This window comes from Perissodus microlepis, chromosome 12 (assembly GCF_051167445.1).
Source record: "Perissodus microlepis isolate ML-2025 ecotype Zambia chromosome 12, ASM5116744v1, whole genome shotgun sequence".
Classification (NCBI taxonomy): Eukaryota; Metazoa; Chordata; class Actinopteri; order Cichliformes; family Cichlidae; genus Perissodus; species Perissodus microlepis.
This window is the reverse complement of record NC_140472.1, coordinates 7211359-7238323: the sequence shown is the minus strand read 5'-3', so window position 1 is coordinate 7238323 and position 26965 is coordinate 7211359. Positions and strand designations below refer to the sequence as shown.

At 38.4% G+C, this 26965-nt stretch overlaps 1 protein-coding gene across 1 annotated transcript in view; it reads left to right on the top strand.

The window, feature by feature from the left end:
- The window catches only part of loxl2b (lysyl oxidase-like 2b), a 53804-nt gene that overhangs the window by 11309 nt on the left and 15530 nt on the right, over nucleotides 1-26965 (top strand). Inside the window, exons 4-8 of the mRNA XM_084945784.1 lie at nucleotides 8261-8472; nucleotides 12495-12711; nucleotides 17129-17312; nucleotides 21736-21887; nucleotides 22429-22596. Coding sequence (XP_084801910.1) covers nucleotides 8261-8472; nucleotides 12495-12711; nucleotides 17129-17312; nucleotides 21736-21887; nucleotides 22429-22596 — 933 coding nt within the window. The remainder of the gene's footprint in view (nucleotides 1-8260; nucleotides 8473-12494; nucleotides 12712-17128; nucleotides 17313-21735; nucleotides 21888-22428; nucleotides 22597-26965) is intronic.

The following is a 26965-nucleotide window of genomic DNA, read 5'->3' as shown; positions in this document are numbered from 1 at the left end:
TTCAAAAAGTCATAAAAGTCATAACTTCCACAAATCTTTAGCCAGTGAGCAAACAATGGATAATCCCTCATTTTGAAACGTAGTATGGCCAAAATTTTAAATAGAAGTTTAAATAGACTTGTCCTCTGAGCTGTATTTGAGATGTAATACTATAAGTGTAGTTGTCTTGCAGAGTGACATTCTAGATTTTTGTTTGTATATTAGAAGCACAAACTGGGAGGTGTCTGTCTATGACACACACATACAGATGTATGGATGAAGCTTGCTCACCTGGTTTGCAAGTTTAGGTCATTAGCTAATAACCTATTCTTGATAACTTATCCCTCCATCCTAGCATCACTCTGGACTGTTACAAAAGTAGATGGTAACAACAGTAAAGCTTTTTCCACAGACTGGCGGCCGATGCTGTGGTTGTCTTTTTTTCATATGCTAACTATAATTAGCATGTCCGCATGTAGCTTTTTTTGTACAGACTTTGGTAAATATTGTTCTGGTCTAAAAAGGCTACCTGCGAGAGCAACTTTAAGAAATAATCTTAAATTTATGAAAGAAACTGGTTATTCTAGCTAAATGCCTGTCTTTTGGCTAACTCTAGTAGCCAAAGAATTACAAATATAATTTAGATATGCTAGCATTTGACATTTGACATTAAAATGGATAACTCCGACTATATGCTTGCTCTTGAAGTTCCACAGTGGCTAGGCTATTTTTAGCAGGTTGTGCTTTGTTTGTTTCAGTGGTAGCTGTGTGTGTAAATGGCTGTTTTTAGGCTGGGTTCATTTAATCTGTTGCACCTGCACAAACAGGAAAATGATCAAAAAACACAAATTTAAAATGGTGGTACAGATACAAGACCAAAGAGGTGTTGGTGAATTGGTCTAAATGGCAGTTTCCATTAGGAATGTCAGACTCAAATATTTTTTACCATCTGCTTTCCTGTAAACAGAAACCAGTGCTAAGAACTTTCACACAAGATGAGACAATAGATTCCTCCGAGCCAACTCCTTGTACCCAGCAATCATTCCCAAACGTGCCTTCATTTTCCACATTTTAATGTCACTTCATTTTAGAGCTATATAAAAGGGCTTAATTTCCATTCAATCATTGTCTTTGTAATTTACGCCCCAGTCTAGCTCAGTTGTCATGACTGTGAAACATCTGTTTCCAGTTTGGTTACAAAAGTTCTCTTTTAATGGAGGAATTGCAGACTGCAATGCAACATTCTCTGGATTCTGTAAAACACCAACTTCTAATGTTCCTATTAACATTCCAGCTGGTGGAATTCTGATTTTGAACAAAAGCTGGCTATCAATTAAACATGTTTCCATGTCATCACACAGATAGTGACTTGTAAAAAAAATTCTAAAAAACAAAGGAATGCCTAAAATGAAAGGTTGTTTTCTACAACTCTCAGAAAGTGACGTTACAACGAAATCCTACCCTGCCAATGAACCCAGAGCCTCAGTATTTCATGATGGAAGTGAAGTGATTTCTGTGAGCAGAGTTGCTAAAGACCTTTATTGGAGCCATATGTTTCTACTCTCTATGCACCTTATTGTTCCTTTCAAAAACAATCCTTACTTCACTTTGGGCTGAAGCGAAACTATGGAGTAACAAAAATTGTGTTGTATTTTGTACTCACACATGACTCTGTGTAAAATAATGTAACTAAATAAATGGTGGTTATATTTCTTATGAGCCAAACCACAACTAAACCCTGTTGGTCGAAAGACCACAAGCATGTTAGGTATGGTATGTGGCAGCACATCCACAAGCACGCTTCTTCTAGTTTTCACCTCGTCTGTACTCACTACTGCTTACCAGAACTATCTCACAAAGCCATTTTACCCATTTGAATGTGTTTCAGTCCAGTCATCCGGCCGGTACAATTTTGTCCTTGTTAAAGTGGCTCAAGTCTTTATACCTCACAATAAAGACAAAAAAGTGACTGCTCCTTACCCGGCATGTATAGCAGATGTCGATTTGTTGGAACTGACAATGCCCTCCCTTTAACAGAATAAACAAAAAAGTGTAGCTATATGGAGCCTGCACTCCAAGGTTTCCATTTCAGAAACTGTTTGCAAAAAAACTGGAGCAAGGTCACAAATTCTCAATTTTGAAATGTTATGCTACTGGGAGGAAGGAGATTGGAAAGAATTCAGTTTGATAGGCTATTTGTTATTTTAACAGTTGATAGATGATCTCCCTCTTACCTTTCAGATGTCATATGTGAGAATTATAGCCTAATACTTATCCAAAACACAGCATTTGTAATATTAAAAAAAAACAAAACTGACAATCCTCTAGGTGGTTGCCAGTGAGCCATCTAGGGTTGTCAGGGTTAGTCGTTAGACACATAGAAGGCTTAACTTTTAAATCAATAGTGTCAAATACATTTAGGCTTACAGTTCTCCATTTGTGGATGCCAAATGAGGGAAAATTCCACTTGAAGGGGTAGAAGTAAAGCTAACCCTATCCCTAAACAGGTCACGGGTGACCTGGAGGATTATAAAAGGTTGACAGTGTTTCTTGAATTGGTTAATTTGTTTTAATTAAACCTGTAACAGGGAGTAGTGGAGGCTCATCTGATTTGATTCATGTCTTTCTCTCCAACTGTCATCCCTAGACAGACTAGCAATGAACCACTTCAGTACCCATAATTCATTGCAGCTTGTTTTAGTCTATGTCTGAAAGCTGACTCATGTGCAATTTCATCAGTGCAAAAATATTTTCATCTGGTTCCCATAATTTTCTGAGGCATAAACATGTTGGTGTATACTCTTACCAGTCTTGGCTGTGCTTCTACATTAGTCTAATGAGAATTACATTGATGTAACTTTATTTAGGACCTAACTGTGATCTGTGACCTACCATATATTTCCAAGGAAAACAGAAAATCTGCTTATTTACTGGTGCAAATACTCCAGTACAAACATGTACTAAGGTGTCCTTGAGAGTTAAAAGCAATTCAGATTGTTCAAATGCCAATAAAGTGATCAGTTAAGCTGTTGTCTCAGGTGTCAAATTCAGTGGTAGCATCCAGAAACCATGGAAACGTACGCGGTTCCATGGAATTTGAAGTTAGGAGCTAGCTAGGTCGCTGTGTCCCCAAGTGCAGTCGCAAAAACCATCAAGTACTACGGCAAAACTGGCTCACATGAGGACCGCCCCAGGAAAGGAAGACCAAGAGTCACCTCTGCTGCTGAGGATAAATTTCTAAGTTGCTGACCCCTGCGCTAGCGTAATGTTAGGCATTAGGCAATGTATTTTACAGAGCTGAATGTGAGGGGTAATTGTAAGAATAAATTTGCATTCACCAACTCAACTGATTCAAAATGTAAAATTTCATCGTTTTTGTTTTTGACAGAATCGCTTTAATGTGATGCCAGTGCTTTATTATAAGACTCAAAATTTCCACCAAACCCTTGTTGCCTGTATCATTCCTTTGCTATGTCACATGAAAGCTGCTAGGGGAATAGCAAATGGTAAGAAAAATGACTTCCTTCTTAAGATTACAAGCCCAGAGTATAGCAACATTATTAGCATTTTTAGTCAAGAAATGTTATAGTAATAAATACAAAAAAATGCAGTGGAAAACCTCAAAGTAGCCTCTGTGAATCATGTTTCCTGTACAGCTTATCCAACTAATGACAGTTCCATCTGTGTGCTTTTTCTCTTGCACAAGCAAAACGTCATGAAAGGTCTTTTTCCCCTGAGAGGAACAAAACAAGACACACATGTTAAAAATCTCGTCTTGTGTTCATAGTGATCTTTCTCAGTGCCTCCGTGTCTTGCCTGGCTAAAAGTTTAGTTTAGCCTCTATTTACTTGCTCATATGAATCCCAATTAGTTTTTTTGCATAACCACAAACCAGTCATGTACTGTGTATCCACTACACCCAGACAAGGTCACCATCGCCACATTTCCAGTCATTATCTTGTTTCATGATTTCAGGCTTTATGCAGTTTTATGTCCTCTGAAGCTGAGACATCAGTGCCTCGGACCGGAGTGATTAATGTGGTTATCTTTAGGAGTAAATGGAGTATAGGCAGAACAGTGATTTGTAGCTTTCACTCTGGCGGCATCTGCCCTTCCTTGGAGGCAAGTACTAATTGAGGAAACCGTCCTTTATCATTATTTGATGTCTAGGTTATTCTTGGCCATGTATAAGAGCAGTCTGTTGAGTTAAGCAACATGCTCTCCTTCCAGCCAGACTGAACTCCCTCCCCTTAGCTCAAACTGTCACGTAGCACAAGAATGTTGGTTTGGTTTATGGGATAGTAAGATGTTTATTTAATCTCTAAAGAAAAAAGAAGAGATGATTTTTGACAGTCTTTCACTGCCTGCGGGGTTTCAGGGCACTGTGCATTCTGCTTAGACGTTTAGGGGATCCTTGAATGCATACAAATCAATCATTCGTCACAGATCTGTTGAAGTTACAAACGATGGTGGAAAGCAATTAAATTGGTCATGGAAACTTTGGAAGTTTCTTCAGGTGCAGTCGCAAATGTAAACAGTATGGTGTTCCATTTGAACCAAAATAATTTCCACATCTTCACCTTCTATGAATGTTGCTTGTCTCTGTCAGCACAACTGTCCACGAGGGTATACGGTGAAACAAGTTCAGCATAGCCGGGCTCTCTTTGTATTATCCCAATCGGAAATAATGTGTATCATGACATTTGACTTTCTCTTTCATGCTTTTAGCTCCAGTCTCTAGTAAAATAAATGTATTAACCTAATATAATTTAATTCAGATTCATTTTATAGTACCAAATCACAAGGTCCTTTGTTTTGTATTTGTTTTCATTTTCATTTTCATGATGCAGCATTCACTTTTGCAGATTTCAGTAAAATCTTTACTGTGCAGAATGGTTTGTTTTCTGTTTTACAAAGCAAAAAAAAAATGCAGGCTGTACTCATTCAGTCCCTGTTTATCCTTAAGTCACCTCTCTAGCCTTGGCACTGTTTTATCAAGGCACAGCTGTTGCCTGGGAGGATGTTCTGCCTTTGAAATAAATAAATGTGGGGAACTAATGTTTCTATGTTGACTGACTTTGACATGGCAGATAAATCTACTTCAATTTTGGCCATTGGTGGAGATGTGGAACAGGAAAAAGGTATCAGACATAAATATTTTGCTGCTGAAATAGAATAGTGAAGATTATAATTTTCTATGGTCATCCCTAAGGTAATAAATTGAAATCCTCATCTAAAATGAACAACTTATTTATTTCCATGATATAACTTTTTGTTATAGTCAGGAGAATAAAGGCAAATGTAGAAAAATGCACTGTTGAGATAAGATATAAGGAAGGGTTCCTGTCTCATAAACAAAAGCTATAGTGTGGAATATTTGAAGTATAATTAAAAATGAAATAAAGATCTATGTGTGCAAAGCTATGTTTGGGAACGTTAGCATTAGCCCACAGATTTAGTGCCACAAATCTATGAGAGGTTTCTTACTTTATCTTACATCCTGACTACATCCTTATTCTATGTGAGATTTTTCAACCATCTCCCAAGACACAACCTAGTTGTGTACCAGAGTATAGTCAGAGTGTATACACCTCTGATTTGGTAGTTTGAGGGACCAATATTCACTCTATTTTCCTGATAAAAAAATATCTCCTTAGCAACTAGAAACACTATGTTTGCCAGCTAATTGCTAACTCTGCCTGTTGGCCATTTGGTGAAAAGCAAGTAGAGTATAGTAATAAGAGCTTTTTTGATGGAAACAGCAGCCTTTCCCTGTAGGGAGCAGAAATAATGACAGTGAAGGTAAAAGTAGGCTGTAAAATGAAAACTGAAAGCTTCTAAAAAGCCCAGTAGCTGCAGAGATGGAGCTACTTTTTAAAACATACAGTCAAAAAAAAAAAAAAAAAAAGATTCACAATTTTGGATAACAATCATATTTCCAAATGTTAAAGATACGTACATATCCCCCAACATACGTACACACATTCAAGCATACATTCTTTCCTATGGTCATTGATACATTCGTGCACGCGATCCAAGCATGGCACGATCCAAACCCAAAGTTAAAGCACACATTTAATTTCCAATTGACATTTCTCTGCAATTCAAGTACTTTTCACCAAATGAAAACAAGAAGCTTGCTTTTTCTCATGCACCTGACAAGACTGGCCTTCTTTAGTCTCAGAAACTATGCTCCTCTAAAGCAGCACTGCTTTTGGACTGGGTCATAGCCTTTAAAACGATCTCATATCAACAGTTACATGTGCATGACTATGCTGCTCTCTATTTATGCATGACAGAAAAAGCCTCCTTAAATAAAATACTTAAGGAAACCAACATTAAATGACATATGATGTTTTGTCTAAGCTAGTGTGGTACTGCCCGAGTCCTGAACTAAACTGCTAGGGCCTGTGGTTGATGATCATGTAGACATGAGGCATCTGGAAAGAAGTAGCAGTTTGTTAATTGCTTCCTCCTGCATGTGTACAGTACGGTGTTTGTGGATTTAACTGGGACAGACTAAAACATGTTGCACATTTTGCCATAGAAACCCTTTGATGCCTTTGGCTTCTAAAGCCAGAAAAACCTGTAAGAATGCAGTCGGCCACGGTGATTAGGCTTAATAAGATAATTCACTGTAAAAATGTTTGTGCAGTTTGGGGAAGATTTACAACCAGTGCAGACAGAGCACTGCTGAGCAGCTGTACATGGGGTAAGAGTCTTTGATTATGCATAATGTAACACAGGAATAGCTATTTCAAGACAGATGTGGTATATAGCTTGGGTTACACTATTGAAGTCTCTTTTGGCAAAAAAAAAAATTGGGTTTTTTTCTGTGCAATGACATTTTTCTGACTATTCTAACCTTGTAGTAACACTCACCAACCTTGTGGTCCTCTATATGATACATCTGGCTTCTCTCTCATTTCCTGTCAAGTTGCCACAGCAGATGGATCATGTGGCGCATGGATGAAGCGTATTTGGCAAAGATTTTACAATGGAAGCCCTTTGTGATAAAGGCTTTCCATTTTTGGGGGCTTGGGACCAGTACTAGGAGTAAACTAGCTTGTGAACCCATAGGCTGCGTTTGTGTCACTTTCCAGTCTCAAACCTTGGTGTCCACTAAACAGGGTAATTTCCATTGACCAAAATGATTAACAACCAGCATTTAAGGAACTGTGAAAAATAAGAGCAGAAGTTAGCATCTGAAATCTGTTTGGTATCTCAGTTCCTCAGTTGCCTGTGATACTGTAATCTGCAAATAAGTGTAATTGTTCACAAGTATTGTTTATGATCTAGTGTTTGAAGTATCCCCAACTGGTCACGGCAGATGGCTGCCTCTTCTTGGGCCTGGTTTTGCTAGACTTCTGCTTCTTCCTGTTAAAAAGAGGTTTTTCCTTCCCACAGATGGTTGTTTGATTATTGGGGTTTTCTTTCTATTATTGTAAGGGTCTTTAACTTACGACAAAATGAAACTTGAGGCAAATGTTGTGGTGATTTGGTGCTTTTTAAATAAATTGAATTGACTGTGTTGCATATCTCATTCTGGTTGCTGATATATTGAAAAGGTCTTTTCCCAGTATTATTCAGGTTTCTGAATATTCATTGCGAATGTATAACATTATGACTTTGATGGCAAAATAAAGGCCCAGCTTTACATTGCTGGCGCTTAACTGAGCTATGTAAAGACAGGCAAACGGATCGTCAGTTAGCAGTGAGCTTTAGCTAACCTGTGGCTAACTTTATTTGTATTCAGCAAGCTGTATGCTCACTGCACCGTCTTCATTTTCATTCTGAAATAGAGACTGCACTCTCATGTGAAATCGTTACCATGTGATTTGATTACATAGCAAATTCTATTTGGTTGCAAATCCCCCTACTAACAGGAAGCTAAATTAACGAATTAGCTTACACAGTGTATAGGCTATCATTATATATTGCTGAGATCTGGAAGTTAGTTTTTGGACAGAGATGTGTCTCTGTGGGTCTATGCATGGTGGTTTAGTCAGTAATGTAAGCTTTTGCTGGGAGTGCTGATAATTTCATGATAGAAAAGTTACAATACATTTGGGAAAAAGCTTTCGAATGTGTGTTTACTGTGGCTGTTGCATCTTTCCACTTCAAAAATCAACAACATGCCCACAAGGCCCAAACTTTAGCATAAAGAAAAGTGCAAGTTGCTGTTTAAAAAGAAAGATTGTTTTTGCTTTTTTGTGCTTTTATTTATTTATTTTTTGTTTGTTTGCTTTTTAAATGTTGTTTCTCAATATATTGTCTACAGAATCTTGACATTCATGTAGAGGATGTGCAGATTCGAGCCATTCTGTCATCCTACCGTAAGCGGATCCCTGTGATGGAAGGCTACGTGGAGGTCAAAGATGGTGGCAAATGGAAGCAGATCTGTAACAAAGACTGGACCCAGTTTAACAGCAGAGTGATCTGTGGCATGTTTGGCTTCCCCGGGGAGAGGAAGTACAATCCCAGAGTCTACAAGTGAGTATGTGTGGCCTGGGTGGTTCAAAGAGCAGAGCAGAGTTTAAACTTTAAATGAGTAAAGGGCACTTATATAGAAATTCAGGATATTAAAAGGTATGTCAGAATAATGTGGCTACTGTTTCAATGCTGTGACTCAGTGGGTGTTTTGTTGGGTACAGGAAAAAAAATGCATCTGCAGGAGACTGGATGACAGATGGCAAATCCTTTTTTTTTTTTTTCCTCTTTTTTTCTGTGCCACAAATTGGTAATTACATCTTTAGAGGAGGTGCCTCACATGGATGAAAAATATATATAATTACATATATATAGATTTGGTAGATTTGTCAACCAGCACGTGCAGATCACTGCTGCAAAATTCATCTAAGTCTCAAACTGTAGAGTACAGCAACGTGGAAGGGGGGCTGAAAAAATTCAAATGAATACATCATCATTACAGTGTTTGACCAAATCCAACATGAGTGACTAACCTCAATCACTTCATTACTCTGGCAGCTCAGTACACTGACTGGGTTAGAGTTCTGTGGAGGCTTGATAAATTTCAGGTTCTTACTGAAATCTTTGTGGATTGTGTATCTTTATCTTCTTCTTTCTGCTGCTCCTCTTACGGGTCAACACAACAGATCATCTGCCTTCATGTCACTCTATCCTTAGCATCCTGCTCTGTCACACCGTCCTCTGTATGTCGTCCCTCACTACATCCATGGATTTTCTGTGTTGACTCCCTTTTTTCTCCTGCCTGACATCTCCATATTCAACATCCTTGGTCCAATACATTAAATATACCTCCTCTGCTAATGTACCATCTCAGCCTTTTCTCTTTAACTTTGTCTCCAAACTTTTTGACCTGAGCTATCCCTCTGGTGGTCCTGGTGCTCTCAAAGAAAATCTTAGCATCTTCACCTTTGACATCTCCAGCTCGAACTCCTGTCTTACTGCTGTCCTTCTGTCACAAATCAACCCTGACACCCATCTCCACCCACTCCACCCTACCTGCAATGTTTTCTTCACCTCTCGTGTACTCTGCTGGTTGCTTCGGATGGTTGACCCCAGGTATTTTAACTCATCTACCATCACTACCTCTGCTCCTTGCAGCTTTATTGTGCATCTCTATTACAACACCTAAAATTTTCCAGTAATTATCAAGAAAGAAAGCAAAACACCCAAAGACAAACCCAGGAAATGATTTGTTCAGATATCTGGCTGTTCAGATTATATATATCTGCTCTCCTCTCTCTAACCTCTAACCTTCCTCAATCCACAAACCACCCCCTACAGTCAGCCTATGTAGTAGTCAGCCTATACTACTATGTGACTGGCTGGCTTTTGGAAACCTTGAAAGGCTACAAATACAAACAGAGGCTGGATGTCAACTGCTTGTGCACTTCCATCATTCAAACTATACCAATGGTCAGTCCAACAACCCACTAAACAACCCTAACCCATCCTTAACAGCAACGGCTAAAATGTGGACAGCTGCTTCTGGGAACTCTCTGCTCTGCTCCGAACTCATTAGCAATGTTAAAATTCACACATGTGAACTGCAGCATTGTTAATGAGTTCAGAACAGGCTGAGATCTTGTGAAATCTCTCCATAACACCTTCCTTAAAAACTGTATATAGTAAACGAAATTCAAAAAAAGCACGACATGTCCCTGTTAAATATTCTGTTTTCACACCTATAATAGATATACTAAAGCTTAATGTTCAGTATTGCAGTTTAGGCAGACTACCAGGAAATGTGCCAGGACCAAGCATTGTAAACAATGGAATAATCTTTAATCCTCTAATGTGTGTCCCATTACATTCCTGACATTACAGGCCTTTTACAGCAAAACTCGTGCCTGACTCCTGTATTTTCAGTATAGGTGCATTACAAAAAAGTTTTGCAGTGTGTGAGGAACTGCTGAGAAATCTAAATCTTGTTTACATTAGGCCAAATGGCCACAAGTTAATCATGGTGTACCACAAAACTTCAGGCACTCAAGTTAACCTTAAATTTACTGTCTGGCTGGGTTGGAAGTCTCCCCTCTGCTTTAGGTAACCAAAGCAGAGTGCAGCAGCTTCCTAACTTTCCATCTACGTGTCAGCCTGCTTTGGCCACAGTGTACTTTCACAGGCTGACATTATAAAATAAATGTGACAGTTTCATAATCCTGAATTTGTCTTTATGACTCTAGATTGGCTTGAGATTTTCACAATAGCATCTTCATGAAATGTAAAAAGTGAAGTTATAAAGTTATAAAACAGTACATATTCAGTGTTTTGACCTGGAATATTATTGAGTTAAAATAGTACATTGTACTAAAATAGTAAATAGTACATTGTTGGTTTCTGGTTATTGTGACTTAGCAGAACAGCTTGGCATTAGTATTATAGATCAAAAGATTATGAAATGCACACCTTATTAAAAAGCTATAAGGGGAGTACCCCCACTAGGGACTTGAGACAGCAGTTAAAACTGACTTGAGGTTATAGCGTTGTTGCACACAAAAATGATTGAGTAACTGCTAGATCTATAAGTTAACTAATATTCTAAATTATTTGACAATGAACATGGAAATTGGAAGAACAAAGGGCTGCATGCTTAATCTCTTGAAAAGTTCCTTGACATTAGATCTTACAATGTCTTGATGCATGTTCAATCATCCAAGTAAGTAAATTCCAGAAAGTTGATTCTTGATGGTGTGATTTCAGTGGTAGAACTGTTTAGTCACTCATCCTGTTGACTTCTTCATAGAGTAAATAAATGATGAAAATAATCAACTTTCTGCGATGTACTTACCTGGATGATTCATCAAGACATTGTAAGAACTAATGTCTAGAAACTTTTCTCTTGACTGTTTAGTATGTCTAAAGATGACACTAAGGAAGATTGTTTAGTCTTCGGGGGTTGTCACCAATGACAACTTAGGTCTCCCATGGTTAATATTAGGGCAGTAGATAAGAACATGCAACATTTTAAACATTTATCCTAATCCTAAGAGAGAGAACAGGATGAAATGAATCAATAGTCTGACTTTGTGCGCTACTCCTGGTTTGGTTCATGTTCAGTGTCCACTTTGTATATAGATAGTGACTTTATAAAACTGTTTTACAGCACAGAAGTCTGCTATTTGCACAAGCTGAGTTATTAATCATTGTAATTAAATCACGAGACATAAAAAAAATCATTTGTTTATTCACTGCAAACATAATAATTAATTTGGGGTTGAAAAGTTGTAGTGAAGGATGACATTAACCTTAAAGTTAATTAAGTCTTGAAAATCATAACTTGACAATGACCCTTTTTAATGAGATTTTATGAAAGCAAACTTTCACAGCTTTAGGACAACTACTTTATTAAATCGTTAGTCCTTTAAGGCAGCACTGATATTCATCGCATATGTGTTCAAATTGCTTTAGAGGCAAAGCTCATCTTTGGGCTGCTCCTTTGGACTTTCCTTCTCGCCAGCAGCAAATGAAAACTAAACACTGTCTGTCCTGTTGTAATCTGGTCTTTCACATAGGCTGCATAGACTATATTTAACCTGATTCAGTTGCTGCTGCTGCTGCTGCTGAGAGAGAAGCTACAAGAAATGTCAGTAAACACCTCAACCATCTCAGATTAGTGACTAGCTAGCAAACTGTGCTGTCTCCATTCCTGTTTTCTTTGTACACCTCAGACTTTCAACTTTACAACTTCAGGTCATACCACCTACAGAAATTGTCTTGACGATTCTTCAGTGGTTGGATGTATACGGTGGGCAGTCATGGCCTTGCACCTGGCAGTAGTATGTAGATATGTCATGTTTTAATAAGCAGATAGTGACACGAACATGTACAGTGGAACTTCAGTGAACTGTGGAGATGGCTGTTAATTCTTTGTGACTGTAACACCTCCCTTATCACAGATTGTTATTGCACCTGTTGTTTATATAAAAATCTTGAGTAGTGCAGCTCAATGCTCTCAAATAAGACAGAAATAGTAACATTTTGTTATACCTAGTTGAAAATCCTTCTCATCTCCTTTATCTGTGCAGGATGTTTGCTCGCAGGAGAAAGCCCACATACTGGGACTACTCTGTCAACTGCACTGGCAATGAAGCACACTTGTCCAGCTGTAAACTGGGCCAGGCTGTACTGGAGAAGTCCAATGGGACCTGCCCTAGAGGATTGCCTGTGGTGGTGAGCTGCGTGCCTGGTAAAGACTTTGCCCCAACACTCATGACGGGATTTAGGAAGGCCTTCCGACAAGAGGTAAAAAAACCCCACATTGTGTCAGTACAACAAGCGATGTAACGATAAGTGGGTGCTGCATGAATGGTGTGAACAAACTGAAATGGTAAACAAAGCTGACATAGGAAATAGCTGCTTGAGTTCAGCTTGGTTCACTGGCTCTGATATAGAGGGTGAATGCATGAAATGTTTTGGTTCGATGTTAAGCAAGGATGGCTCCATGTCGCTTGGTGAACTGCAGCTGGAGCTGCTTTGGAAATGCCTTTGTCAAAATTAGTTACTGTCATCTCAGAGTTTAAAAAATGGCCCAGTCTTGTAAAACTCTCAGGGCAGGGAAAGAACAGCAGCACCAGTGTCAACTATCATTCTTTCTTTAAGTATAAGACCCAGAATTAGTAAGGCTGTATCTTTGGGGTAGTTTTCATACTTTATTTAAATTTTATTCTCTAAGAAATTCAGGAAGATAAGGATATGACTCAAACAAGCCCTCCAAAAAAGCACTGTGTAGTAGCATAAGTGAGTGCTCAGGCTGACTTCATGAATTCTAAATGTAATTCACAAAGGCTGATTACTGTTTCCTGAAGGCGTGATTCATTCTCTGCTCAGATGTAAGAATCTAAAATGGAAAATGTAATCTTTTTCTTTCTGATGCTTTGGCTACAAATCTTTTGTCTTGCAGCAGGGGCAGCTGAGCAGATGCACTCTTCACTCACAGGGTTAGAGCTGCCCTGTGGAGTTCTCTCGAAAACACGCAAAAATTAGATTTATATTTACTGTTATTTGACAACATTCATAGAAAGCAAGCAGATAAAGTCAAAATGTGTTTCCATCCTCATAAATGTTTTTTTTAAACCTTAATGTTCATTCCTACTCCATCATTGCCATCTGTAGTAAAAGTCTGTTGAAGCTCCAAACTCCTCTGCTTGCAGATAAGATTATATTTGAAAATATCTCAAATCTGCCACAGTTATTTGGAGATTTCGGCCACAACATTTCAGCTACGAGCTGTTGTTAGAGAGGATTTCACCTCACACCTTACGTTTTAGACATAATACTGCTGACTTTAACTTCATGGCCTCACGACAGTGTTAATTTTGATGTTCACTATAGCCGTTTGCTGTTCTTTTCTTTTTGTCTCTGTCAGCAGGATTAAGGAAAGTCGAATTTCATGTAAGTCAGTGAATAGGTGTATCATGGGAAATCACCAACGCATCCCATTTTTATGATGAAGACATAGGGCACTTTCTTAAAAATAATATATATCGTTATCACAAATTTTCAAATGTATATCGTGATAAATATTTTTGGTCATATCGCCCTGCTCTACTGTGGGGTAGGAAGCTCTCTGCCATTGCTGGTTCTTGACTTGCAGAATAGTTTTGGTTGTTGTGCCATCATCGCTTACTAAAACAGTTACTCTTGCATTCAAACCATCATTTTACAGTTGTTGGTGTTTCAGGTCAGTGTATGAGTTTTTCAGCTGTGTCCTCAGTACTAGTGATTCATACACACACAGGAAAGTGCAGGAAAGCCCTTCTATGTGGCTATATGATTCTTCCACATTTGAAGTGACATATAAAAAAATACTAAACTTGCAGTGGTTTTTTAGCTAACTTTATAGTGAAAGATTTACCGTTTGGGGTTATAAGTACCCCCAGTAACAACTCTGTTAGGGGCACATGAGCCAAAAACATATTCTGAGAGTATGGACTCAGTGTTAGAGTTTAGGGCTGAGAATACTAATTCTACCCCAAGGGAAAGGCAAATATGAGTTTTTTGGGGAAAAATGTAAATGGTTTTTGATGTGTGTTGAGTTAAAATGAGTGTGTTCCCTGATTGTCAAGCCTCGGGAGAACAATTTAATTAAAACACAAATTTGATATTCTGATTGCCTAGACAGAATTAGGGCTAGGGTTAGGTTTGTGGTCCTCTGATGATCCAACCATCCGACATCTTTGCGGCAGCGGAGGCTGCTTTAAATATTCAGTTAGGTCAGGGTGTAAACTTGGGCATTTACACTTTCGACCACGTGTAGAAAATCAATGCATTTAAATTAGAAAATAATCCACAGCAAGACTGTTTCGACCACGTGGCTTTCAGTTTGTTCATACTCCACAGTAGCTTTTCATTTTGAACACTTGAATCCCTGCCAGCTCTGCAGAGATCGTTCTTGTCCTCACTCTGACATCTGACCTCAACAGTAGGTAAAGAAGCCCATTTTCTCACTCGCACCCTCTTAAGATGTCAGGGGTCATGAATTCTTCTTAGCTTAGTTTGACAGTAAGCCAAGAAGAATTTATCTCTGCGTGGCTTCATTCATGGTCTAATGTGAGGTCGGAGCTTGCAGGCAGCCTGTCACGTTCCACAGCTGAGTGCCTGGATGGGAGTGGTGTCCCTCACATCATGACCCAAATCGTCCAACACACTCTGCAGATCTGACTCAAAAGAATTATATCCTTAAACCCAAGTTTAAAAATTTGAAAAACAAAACAAAAATAAACAAAAGCACTCCACAAGCACAAACCTCCACCAAGGCAGCTCATTTTCTATGTACTATTTACTTTTAAGAGAATAGTTTTGTATTTTCTGTATATTTATTTTGTTTTCTTTGTTCTTTTAAAACTTCTTTTAAGTTTTTAGTGCAGGAAACCCATTTTAATATAACTGTCTTACTTTTGAAAGTAATCCTTTTATTATTATTATTCATTTATGTGGCTATGAAATATAAAAAATTTACATTAATTTACATGCTTAGTAATACAAAAGATGCAATCAATCACAAATTACATTGAAATTGTTATGTACTTAGAGATCTATCACTGCCAGCATGTTAGACTTTCTGGTAAGAGAAAGTTTATGTTGTGTTATTGTATTCTACTGTCTACTTATCAATTTGAAAAAATAAAAACAAAATAAACCAAACTTTGAAAAAAATTCTCAAGAGAAGCATGAGAAAGAAAAAAACAAACAAACACCTCGGACATTATTTGAACCCACAACTTCATGCATTCACAGTTACCAGTTATCCAACTGAGCTTACTGATGTCACGTTATAAACTTAAACTAACACATAGCAAAGTTTATGATGCTGACTTTGCTGAAGAGATGCTTTAGGTCCACCATGCAGCAAATTAAATAGAATTTAGAAATTCAATATAGTAAACAGTTAAAAACTTTTGATCTATATTTCACTTTGTAAGAAACAGTTTGACGCAACCTCTGTTCTAGGTGGAAACAATATCCACATTCCTCTGGCTATGATTTGGTTTTTTGCATTGTACCACCACAGGTTTTGACACGAGAGATGACGTAAGGGTCTCGGTCTCATCAACTCCAACACATTCTAAACATTCTCACTGCAGGTTGAGAGTTCGTGACCCTAGAGGATGGGGACAGCATTTTGAAGTATTTGGCATGGTCGTTCAATCCTTACCAATGGCTTTATGCACAGTGGCAATGTTGCCGATGAAAATTAAGTCACTTTCATTGGGTGAACATCGCTGGCATGAAGGGGAATATCTCTTCATTACCAATATGTTGGAAGTTGTTTTGAGTCAAACATACACATGAAGGCCTGTGTAACTCATATTTACCCAAGCAGCTTGTCTCCTTCCAAAGATATCTGTAACATACCTGTCTGCTTTAATGGTGTAAATGATATTGAACAAATTGGACGACTTTCTTTTTTTTACCCCATGTATTAGAAGTTGGGCTGGTGTTAGCGTTGCATTTTGACAAGATGGCTGCTATGTAACAACATACATAAAAGGGTGTGACTTCCTGCGTCGTGACACTCATTAAAATTGACTGTCCTAAGCCACCAAAGCCCTTCTGTCGGTTTTGACGATGTGGTGTCCAACAGCCTGCCACCATCATGGTCACAGTTTGTGTGTCCTTGTACCACTGCTGATACTTGCTGGTCAGGAGTGTCTCTAAGGTTTTATACCTGCCCGTGTCCTACATTCACATACGCCATGAGGGTTAGAGTAAACCGGTGCCTCACTTACCCTGATCCTGACATTTATCTATGTGTCACATTTTTAGAATAATGATTGTTTTATGGTTCTAATGTTAATGTTAATAGTGCTGAGGAAATCTGAGTGAAAACTTATTCCAGAGCCCACACATAAAGATGTCTGGGTTTTCTCCTTGTGAATACAAAGCTCAGTAAACCAGATTTCCAAACCGTGCTTTACTTGTAAAATTAAACCCTTTCAGTTTATGCAAACAGTTAATGGGAGAATTGCATTAATAGCTTGTTCTATAAACATAAAACCACCCAGTCTGCTGCCTCTGCTCTCTCATCACAGAGAAGGAAAAGTTCTTCTTTTAGGGTTTTGAAAGTACTAGAATAACTCAAATATGTGATTTTTCTTTTTTGGATAGTTCACTTTTTACAGTGACCTCTTTTTGTGGTGTTTGTGTTTGTCGTCTTCAGCAACCATTGGTTCGTCTCCGTGGTGGGGCCATCGTAGGCGAGGGGCGAGTGGAGGTGTTGAAAAATGGAGAGTGGGGCACCATATGTGATGACAAGTGGAACCTGCTGTCTGCCACAGTGGTGTGTCGAGAGCTGGGCTTTGGTACAGCAAAGGAGGCTCTGTCTGGAGGTCGCCTTGGACAAGGTATACTGGTTTTATATCATTTATTTTTATTAAAAAAATACTGACAGATTGTTTTCATGCCTGCTCATTGATTGGGACTTCACAGTAGTGAAAGTTCTGAGAAAAGGAAACAAATGCATAAAATTAGACCAGCCTAAGCTAGAGCGGCGCTCTCTCCTTAGCTTTGTAATGCAACCAATGAGGGAAGCAGAAGGACATGAAACGTGAGCTGCACGAACCAAGGAAAAAAAAACAAAAAGATGGGCTGATTACAAAGTAGACCTGAAAATAACCCATGACACCGATCTCCAAACGACTTTACTCCTGGAACAAATGTCTGTGTATATTTCCTACATGGCACAGAATGGAAGGGCTTGACTGTGGAGCAAAACCACATATCCCAAACATTTCAGAGAAGTAATTCTAGCCTTTAAACTTTTCTGCTTATATCACCCTTTTGCAGCCAGAGGAACATGAACTCATAGACAAGGTTATAAAATCTGCCCTTAGTTTGCATGTTTTCATGTCACAGTGGCATTTTGTCAGCTGTTTGGTGGTAATGCAAGAAACTAGCCACAACACTAAAAAATGTAGTGCAATTACAACTGTACATGTTTATGTTGGGGATTCATCTCTTAAACAGGTCCACTAAATGTTGGCCCATTGCTCATTGTAGCTCCATTTATGTGCTTCACCAACACAATGAAACAGTTCTGCTGTTTTAGCTTTTAAATTGGCCACTGGATAGTCACGATCTTTGCTGGGTAGAAGGTTTGAATATGAAAAAAATACCATCAGAATTTACAGACCTGTGTGACATGATAATGATGCAGCCATAGCTGCTCAAACATACTGTTCAAACATAACTTTGAAATGTTTACAGAAAATACCTGGAAGTTAGGAAAGGTTAAGCTACTCCATAATACGCCCCACACCCCCAAAAAGTACAGAGTGCTTGTAAGATGAGGAAATATTATTTTTCCAGTAAATTACCAAGACATTAGGCTGTACTTAAAATTACTTATGAGTACATAGAATTACCTAAAATATAATTTGTCTCTTTTCCTGTAAAATCCATGAGTTTAAGCAATACTTGAAATTGCTTATGCACGACCTAAAATTACTGATTCGCTTCTTAAAATTATTTACAGAATGCTTAAATTTAGCTACAGCAAAATTATTTTTTTGTTTCCGGTAAAAATCAGACTTGTTACCCCCTTATTCTAGTGTCCCTACCTTTTAAGTATTGGTAGGTAAATATAATTACAGCACATTGTAATTATATTTTCATTCAAAATAAATAAACAGATTTAAAGTGTTTTAACTAAAATGCATAGAAATGACATTTATTTACAGTGGAATGACACCCTTAGTTGCAGGCCATATTATGTCATATTATATTAAGTGTTACCAGTACATTTAATCAATCTTTGACAAAAAATATTGATTAGTGCGTAACATTTTAAAATAATATTGCAGCTATTGCATAATATCAGCTTTTAAAGAGTAACTTCAATCAGATCTTTACTGCCTAAGTATTGATACAGTATACTTGAACCAGACTGATCGCGCTACTGTACGGTGCAACATTGAGCTCCACTTTCTTTGCCAAGGGGTTAAACATTTTTGTGGCAGAAACCCTTCATACAGATATTAGATTAATATGAGTGCACTGAGTTAATTGTTGATGTACACTTTACTTTTCTTATCCTGTTTAAAAATGGTGAAATAATGATTTTTCATGTCGTACTTCTTGGAGTGGGCAAATATATTGAAATGTACACAGCAAAGTTTGTGATTCTTTTTCCGCTGACTGCTTATTTTCAGTGGAGGCTTTTATTGTGAGCAGCTTCACTTTAAGGTTTTCATAACCTGCACGAGCTGCGTTATGCCACTGGCAGGTTTGGAAGTCAGCAGCACACACCTAACAAAAATGTGGCACAAATACACTTCTAACTTACACACACAGCAGATATCTCACCAGTGTTCAAGTGTATTAAACACACAGCTTACTTGTTTTTCAGCATATAAGGTGGAAAAATCACATTTTCTCTAGTAGTGTGTGGATACCTGGCAACAAGAAGAACATTTCTTCAGAAAAGGCAGGGACATGCTGTACACTGCTGCACATTCCAGTCACGTTAGACGTGGAAAAATTTGAAACGAAGAGAAAGTAGCTTTTTCCATCAGGGTTTCTCATCACTGTCTTTAATGTTTCATGGAAAATAGAAGTCAGCCCAGATAGTAATTCTACACCATAAGACAAAGGGAAAATTGGAAATAAATATGTTATAGTTATAAAGACATAACATACAAGTCAGACTTGAACAATTAATACTTTGTGTCTGTGGAGCAGACTGAGCTGATCTGCAGGTTAAGTGGCTTTACATTTGTGCTTACAGGGCCACAGAAATCATCAGGCAATGTGATGTGTAGTTGCTGTTGTGGAACTGTTCTAGTTGTTGAGTTGTTTGATTTATTGATCCTCTTGTATGTATGACCTTCTGTTTCCATGCTAAGCTGGCTTAGTCTTTCCTATTTAGCTCCGTGGTCTGCTTCTTTGTATGATTAGTTTGTAAAGGAACCCTGGGCATATGTGGGGTTTTTGCTTTTTTTTTAACTTACTATTAGACTACACTCTCTAAACAAAAGTGACAGAAATAGAATTAAAACAAAAAGATTTGCAGATTTATTTTTGTTTTGGGCCATTAGACCAGGTCTTGACAAGAATCTCTGTATATTTAAATTCATGCTTTCCTTAGTTCTGTCCAGTCTGAGCTGCTGAGAAGCAGCAAATTCTTTGCTCTGCAAATTCTTTTAAAGGACTTCTGACACTTTTAGATAGACTGCTGCTGCTCCTGATAGGTTTTAGTGGTTCTAAAACTTCTTCCATACTTCATGGAAGAAAGAGGACAAACAGAAACTCTCTAACCCTCAGTGGTTTAAGTCATCATCAGTGAATATCTATTTTTTTGTTTCTTTAAAACGTTGTTCTTCCATGTCTTGCCTATCAGGAGATATTCTAACAGATGCTATTAACTGACTGTTTTTTACAAAAAGCCTTTTTTGCTTTTCTTCAAAACACGGGTTAAGGGTTTGACTGACACAGCATGTTGTGGAAGCTGTAGGGTTGTTGTCTTCACCGATGAAGCATTAGACCTCACAGTGTTACAATATCACTGTTTGGTAGAACATGATTATGTCCATCCATCCATTTTTTTCTTTTTATTGTGTTATGTCACAGTAACAGCAGGCTCACAGGGTCACAGAGAGGTCCAGTGTTTTTGTTTGTTTTGTTTTTTTTTTCAATTCCTCTTCTTGGATCGTGATGTGCTACCACGTTAAATTAGATCTATAATCACCCCAACGAGTTTTGGGCATACTCTGGGTCTCCTACTGCAATGCTTCAGCTTTCTCCTTTCTACAGCAAGAAGCAGCAGCTCTCCTCAAGATGTCTAAGCTCTTACACATACGTAAGGCCGAGCCCTGCCACCTATGTGTGTAATAAGTTTGCAGAAAAACTGGTGCCAATCCATGGAGAGATCACTGGTGCCTCTCAGAGCCAACATAGACAGGCAACAGGCAACAAACACTTATACGATCCAATCAATCAAAACTGATCATTATGGATTTCAAAATCTTATTTCTTTTTCATATGTACCTATTTTCAGTGATTAATAGCAGGAAAGTAACTCTGCATATCATTCTTTTCTTTCCCTTTTTTTGCCATAATTTTCAACTAACCTATATTTGACGACAGCATAATAAAACTGGAAATTCTGGTTTTAGTGTGCCACCACAATATTTTCAGTAACCCCCATATAGCCACCTCTACGAAATAATTCTAGAGGTGCCCCTGTAACCAGAGATAATGAGGGTTGGGACACAGAACAAGATCCTCAGATATTTAACCTTGCTGAGCTCTGAACCCCGACCCTATCTTTCCATGGCCAATTGTTACATTGGAGAACAATGGACAATAATTAAACTACAGAACAATTACAAATGTTTAATTCATTCAGTTTACAACAGGTGGACACACCTAGAAGATGTAAAAAACAAACAGGAAACATGATGGGTTACTAAGCTTATATTTTAAAATGCAATTTATTACACTCTAAATTGCAATAGACTGAAAACCTTCTGCACCAGCTTCTTGATAGATGCTAATTCCTACTTCCTGTTTTTCCTGTTTTCTCCTAGTTTCTTGCCTTAATGCTAAACTAATTAACTTTTGACTCTGACCTCATATTTAGCATGTAGGCGCCTCACTCTTGGAAAGAAAACATGTTTTTCTTTGAAGCTTTGAATTTTAGATTTTTTTATTACACCAGAATTGTGTTTTTTAATGATGTGTAACAAGACCCAACATACAGATTTGTGTTCCCTCAGTCACCTTCAGTGGGATTCAAACTGAATCTGCTTCTTTGTGTGCATTTTTCAGGTATGGGCCCAGTGCATATGAATGAGGTGGAGTGTTCAGGATTTGAGAAGTCCATAACTGAGTGTTCGTTCAATAAGGAGGCTCTGGGTTGTAGCCATGAGGAGGATGCAGCCGTCAGATGTAATGTCCCAAAAATGGGCTTCCAGGAAAGGGTTGGTTTCCATTTCACTACAGTCAAATGCTGGTTAACACAGCTGCTCTAGGAAATGAGTTCACAGTGCAACACTCAGCAGTTCGTCCAGTAGACAAGAACTGGAGTTCCTTCTACTGTATAACATAATAACATGAATACTTTAAGTGTTCTTTAGTTTGTGCTAACATGTGTTGCAATGCAATTTTTACAATATGAAAACGTCATTTCTGAAAGTACATAGATGTTTACCTGATACAACGCAGAGCTGATTAATCTCATTGTACAGAAATTGCCTCAAATTCAGCCAGGAAGTGTTTACAGGATGAACAGGAGTGAACCCAGGTTAAGTCATGACTTAGACCTCTGAGAGGAACATTACTTGGATAATTACTACAAAAGTATGTATGAAGTGTACAAGGTGCAGTAGAGGTGTACCAGTGAAATCTTGATTAAATCTGTATTCATTTTGCATTTAATGGCAACAAGCACTGTAAATGTGTCCCTTCCAAGAGCACTGATGATCATCAACAGTCCTGTGTTGTTTCTTTTCACACCTACAGCTGCGTCTGAGTGGAGGTCGTAACCCGTATGAAGGCCGTGTGGAGGTGCTGGTGGAGAGAAATGGCTCTCTGGTGTGGGGGACGGTGTGCAGCGAGGGCTGGAGAACCATGGAGGCCATGGTTGTCTGTAGACAGCTGGGTCTGGGCTTTGCCAGCAATGCTTTCCAGGTATGAGTCACAGCAGCCAGGGGGTGGGAATCAGTTTGCCTGGGCGTGTGGAAAATCTTTAGATGTCTAAAATGTAAACCAACAAATTTTGTGTTCTTATAGCCAGACTGTACGAATCTGAGCACAACCTCTCCACAGTTCTCCGTGGACTCTTCATCTTTAGTTTATAGTTTATAGAAAATGACCCAATAGACATTTTCCACAAAAAGCTAGTTAAAAGAGACAAAGCTATGTGAGTTTAGTTTGTTGGGCTGATTTCCTCAAAGTGGATGATTTCTTTGAAAGTGCTGCTTCATTTAAAGTCATGAATAGGCGCTGCATTTGTAATTCATTATTGAAAGTCCACTGTTATTCTCTTTAGAACGCTTCCTTTTTTAAACATGTTCAGTTGACCTGCTGTGCAGCAACTCAAAGCCTCTTGGTTATTCTAGTAGTTAATTGGATAGCATAAATCAGGCTGGTACAAATTTAACACAGTCTCTGCATTTCTGTTAATTAACACCACCAATAAATTCACAGATGCGTTTTACTTTCTTTTGAAATAAAGTGTATATATACCCACATCCAAGGAACAAAGCTAACTCAGCAATAATGTATCGACAGAGCACTGAAAGCAGCTTCCAGCAAATAGCTTGTGCTGCCAGTGGAAAATGGGATACAAAATGTACTACTATGACACAAAGAAGAAACTTTCCACTTGCTTTAGGAGTCTTTCTTTTTCCTTTTTTTTTTTTTTTTAAAAGAAGTTTGCTCTCTAGACAGCAGAGAGAACTAGAATACCTACAGCCAAATCATGAGTGTTTGGGCTTCCACACTCCCACAGCGCAGAAAAACTAAAAATTCTGCTTTTATTTTGGATGGACTGAAAGGTCCAGTACAGAAAAGGAACTGTCAGTTGTTAAATCACTGTTTGCATCAGTTGGCTGTCAGTGAGCTTTGTTTGGTGTATATTATGATCAGAATTAGCTGTCGAGTCTGGAAACTCAGCTGTTAGGGTTATGTGACATAAATTCCTGAGACTTTTTAGTCATGTAGTGTGCAGTAATGAAATTACATTTCATCTACATATATAATATTAAAGAGACTGTAGGTTCATAGTTTTGTACATTCACAGTTCAATTCAATTCAATTTTATTTATATAGCGCCAAATCACAACAGCAGTCACCTCAAGGCGCTTTATATTCTACAGTAGATCGTACAATAATAGATACAGAGAAAAACCCAACAATCATATGACCCCCGATGAGCAAGCACTTTGGCGACAGTGGGAAGGAAAAACTTCCTTTTAACAGGAAGAAACCAAGCAGAACCAGGCTCAGGGAGGGGCGGCCATCTGCTGCGACTGGTTGGGGTGAGAAAAGGAAGACAGGATAAAGACATGCTGTGGAAGAGAGACAGAGATTAATAACAGATATGATTCAATGCAAAGAGGTCTATCAACACAAAGGTGACTGGAAAGGAAAAACTCAATGCATCATGGGAATCCCCGGCAGCCTACGTCTATTGCAGCATAGCTAAGGGAGGATTCAGGGTCACCTGGTCCAGCCCTAACTAGGAAAGGAAAAGGAAAAGTTTTAAGCCTGATCTTAAAAGTAGAGATAGTGTCTGTCTCCTGAATCCAAACTGGAAGCTGGTTCCACAGAAGAAGGGCCTGAAAACTGAAGGCTCTCCCTCCCATTCTACTTTTAAATACTCTCGGAACAACAAGTAGGCCTGCAGTGTGAGAGCAAAGTGCTCTAATAGGGTGATATGGTACTACAAGGTCATTAAGATAAGATGGGGTCTGATTATTTAAGACCTTGTATGTGAGGAGCAGGATTTTAAATTCAATTCTGGATTTAACAGGAAGCCAATGAAGGGAAGCCAAAACAGGAGAAATATGCTCTCTCTTTCTAGTCCCTGTCAGGACTCTTGCTGCAGCATTTTGGATTAACTGACGGCTTTTCAGGGAGTTTTTTGGACATCCTGATAATAATGAATTACAGTAGTCCAGCCTGGAAGTAATAAATGCATGAACTAGTTTTTCAGCGTCACTCTGAGACAGGATATTTCTAATTATAGAGATGTTGTGCAAATGGAAGAACGCAGTCTTACATATTTGTTTAATATGTGCATTGAAGGACATATCCTGGTCAAAAGTGACTCCAAGGTTCCTCACAGCGTTACTGGAGGCCAAGGTAATGCCATCCAGAGTAAGAATCTGGTTAGATACCATATTTCTAAGATTTTTCAGGGCCGAGTAAAATAACCTCAGTTTTATCTGAATTAAGAAGCAGAAAGTTAGCGGCCATCCAGGTCTTTATGTCTTTAAGACATTCCTGCAGTTTAACTTATTGGTGTGTGTTATCTGGCTTCATAGATAGATAGAGCTGGGTGTCATCTGCATAGCAGTGAAAATGTATGCTATGTCTTCTAATGATGCTGCCTAGGGGAAGCATGTATAATGTAAACAGAATTGGTCCTAGGACTGAACCCTGTGGAACTCCATAATTGACCTTTGTGCTTGAAGAGGACTCTCCATTTACATGTACAAATTGGAGTCTATTAGATAGATATGATACAAACCACTGCAGCGCAGTACCTGTAATACCTACAGCATGTTCTAATCGCTCTAATAGGATATTATGGTCAACAGTCAAGCAGGACAAGCACAGAGATGAGTCGACTGTCAGAGGCCATAAGAAGATCATTTGTAACCTTCACTAAAGCTGTTTCTGTGCTGTGATGAGCTCTGAAACCTGACTGAAACTCTTCAAATAAGCCATTCCTCTGCAGATGATCTGTTAGCTGTTTGACAACTACTCTTTCAAGGATTTTTGATATGAAAGGAAGGTTGGAGATTGGCCTATAATTAGCTAAGACTGCTGGGTCTAGAGATGGTTTTCTGAGTAAAGGTTTAACTACAGCCAGCTTGAAGGCCTGTGGTACATAGCCGATTATTAGAGATAGGTTGATCATATTTAAGATTGAAGCATTAATTATTGGCAGTACTTCTTTGAGCAGTTTTGTAGGAATGGGGTCTAAAAGACATGTTGATGGTTTGGAGGAAGTAATTATTGAAGTTAACTCAGAAAGATCAATTGGAGAAAAAGAGCCTTAACTTAACATCAATGGTACTAAGAGTAGCTGTAGATAATATTACATCTGTGGGATGATTACTGGTAATTTTTTCTCTAATGATTAAAATTTTATTTGTGAAGAAGTTCATGAAGTCATTACTAGTTAACGTTAAAGGGATGGTTGGCTGAACAGTACTCTGACTGTTTGTCAGCCTGGCTACAGTGCTGAAGAGAAACCTGGGGTTGTTCTTATTTTCTTCAATCAGTGATGAGTAGTAAGATGTTCTGGCTTTGTGGAGGGCTTTCTTATAAAGCAACAAACTATTTCTCCAGGCTGAGTGATGATCCTCTAAATTTGTGACACGCCATTTCCTCTCCAGCTTACGAGTCATCTGCTTTAGGCTACGTGTTTGAGAATTATACCACGGTAGGGCTGCCACGATTAGTCGACAACTGATTTAATAGTCGACGCCTCGTTTGAAGCTTTGTAAAATCACAAAAGAGGCAGGAATAAGTAGTTGGATTTAAGAGTGTAATAACAGACTGAAACAGAAGATGGCAGCACTGCATGTGCAAGGATGCCAGCTGCCGTTAAACCCCGAAGAAGAAGAAGTAGCTCTGTCCCAGAATTCATAACGCAGCCCAGCTCAGTTTCCAACAATGGCGGCAGCTAGTTAGTTTTAATATTACTCTTATTATTCTTTCTGGGTCACAAAATAAACGTTTAACATATTTTCAGGCGAGAATGTAGCTGTGTAAACCTCAAATATCTGCTCAGTTTATCAAGACACCACATATTTTGAACAGCGCTCCAACGTCTGTTACCCACTAGCTCGATAGCTAGCCAGGGGCACGGCTCACCAGAGCCCGTGAGAACACCGTGACTCCCGGCAAATCGTTTTCAAACCCACCGCCGTCTTTCTCAGGTTAAATATATATAAGTCACTTAGATAACTTCAAAATGTTATTGTTTGGCTTTTTTTTAGTATTTTATTTGTTCCTGAGTAAATCGGTTTGGCTGAGATTAAAGTTATAGTTTTTACACAGCTGAATAAACGTCAAGCAGACAACTGATTATCAGAAGTGCGAGATGCTGGAGAATATACTCCAGTGTCCCGTTATATTTTAGATAGCAAGGAGTTTATTAAACTTCACCGAAACAATGTGCAAATTTCATTAAAATTTAATAAACTATCATCTTGTCTTTATTTTTAGTTAGCACCTTAAACACTTAAAGCTGTAAGCTAATGATAGTTATATAAGAGCAGATGCATGCTGCTGCAATAAGCTGTACTTTTACGTCCAATGG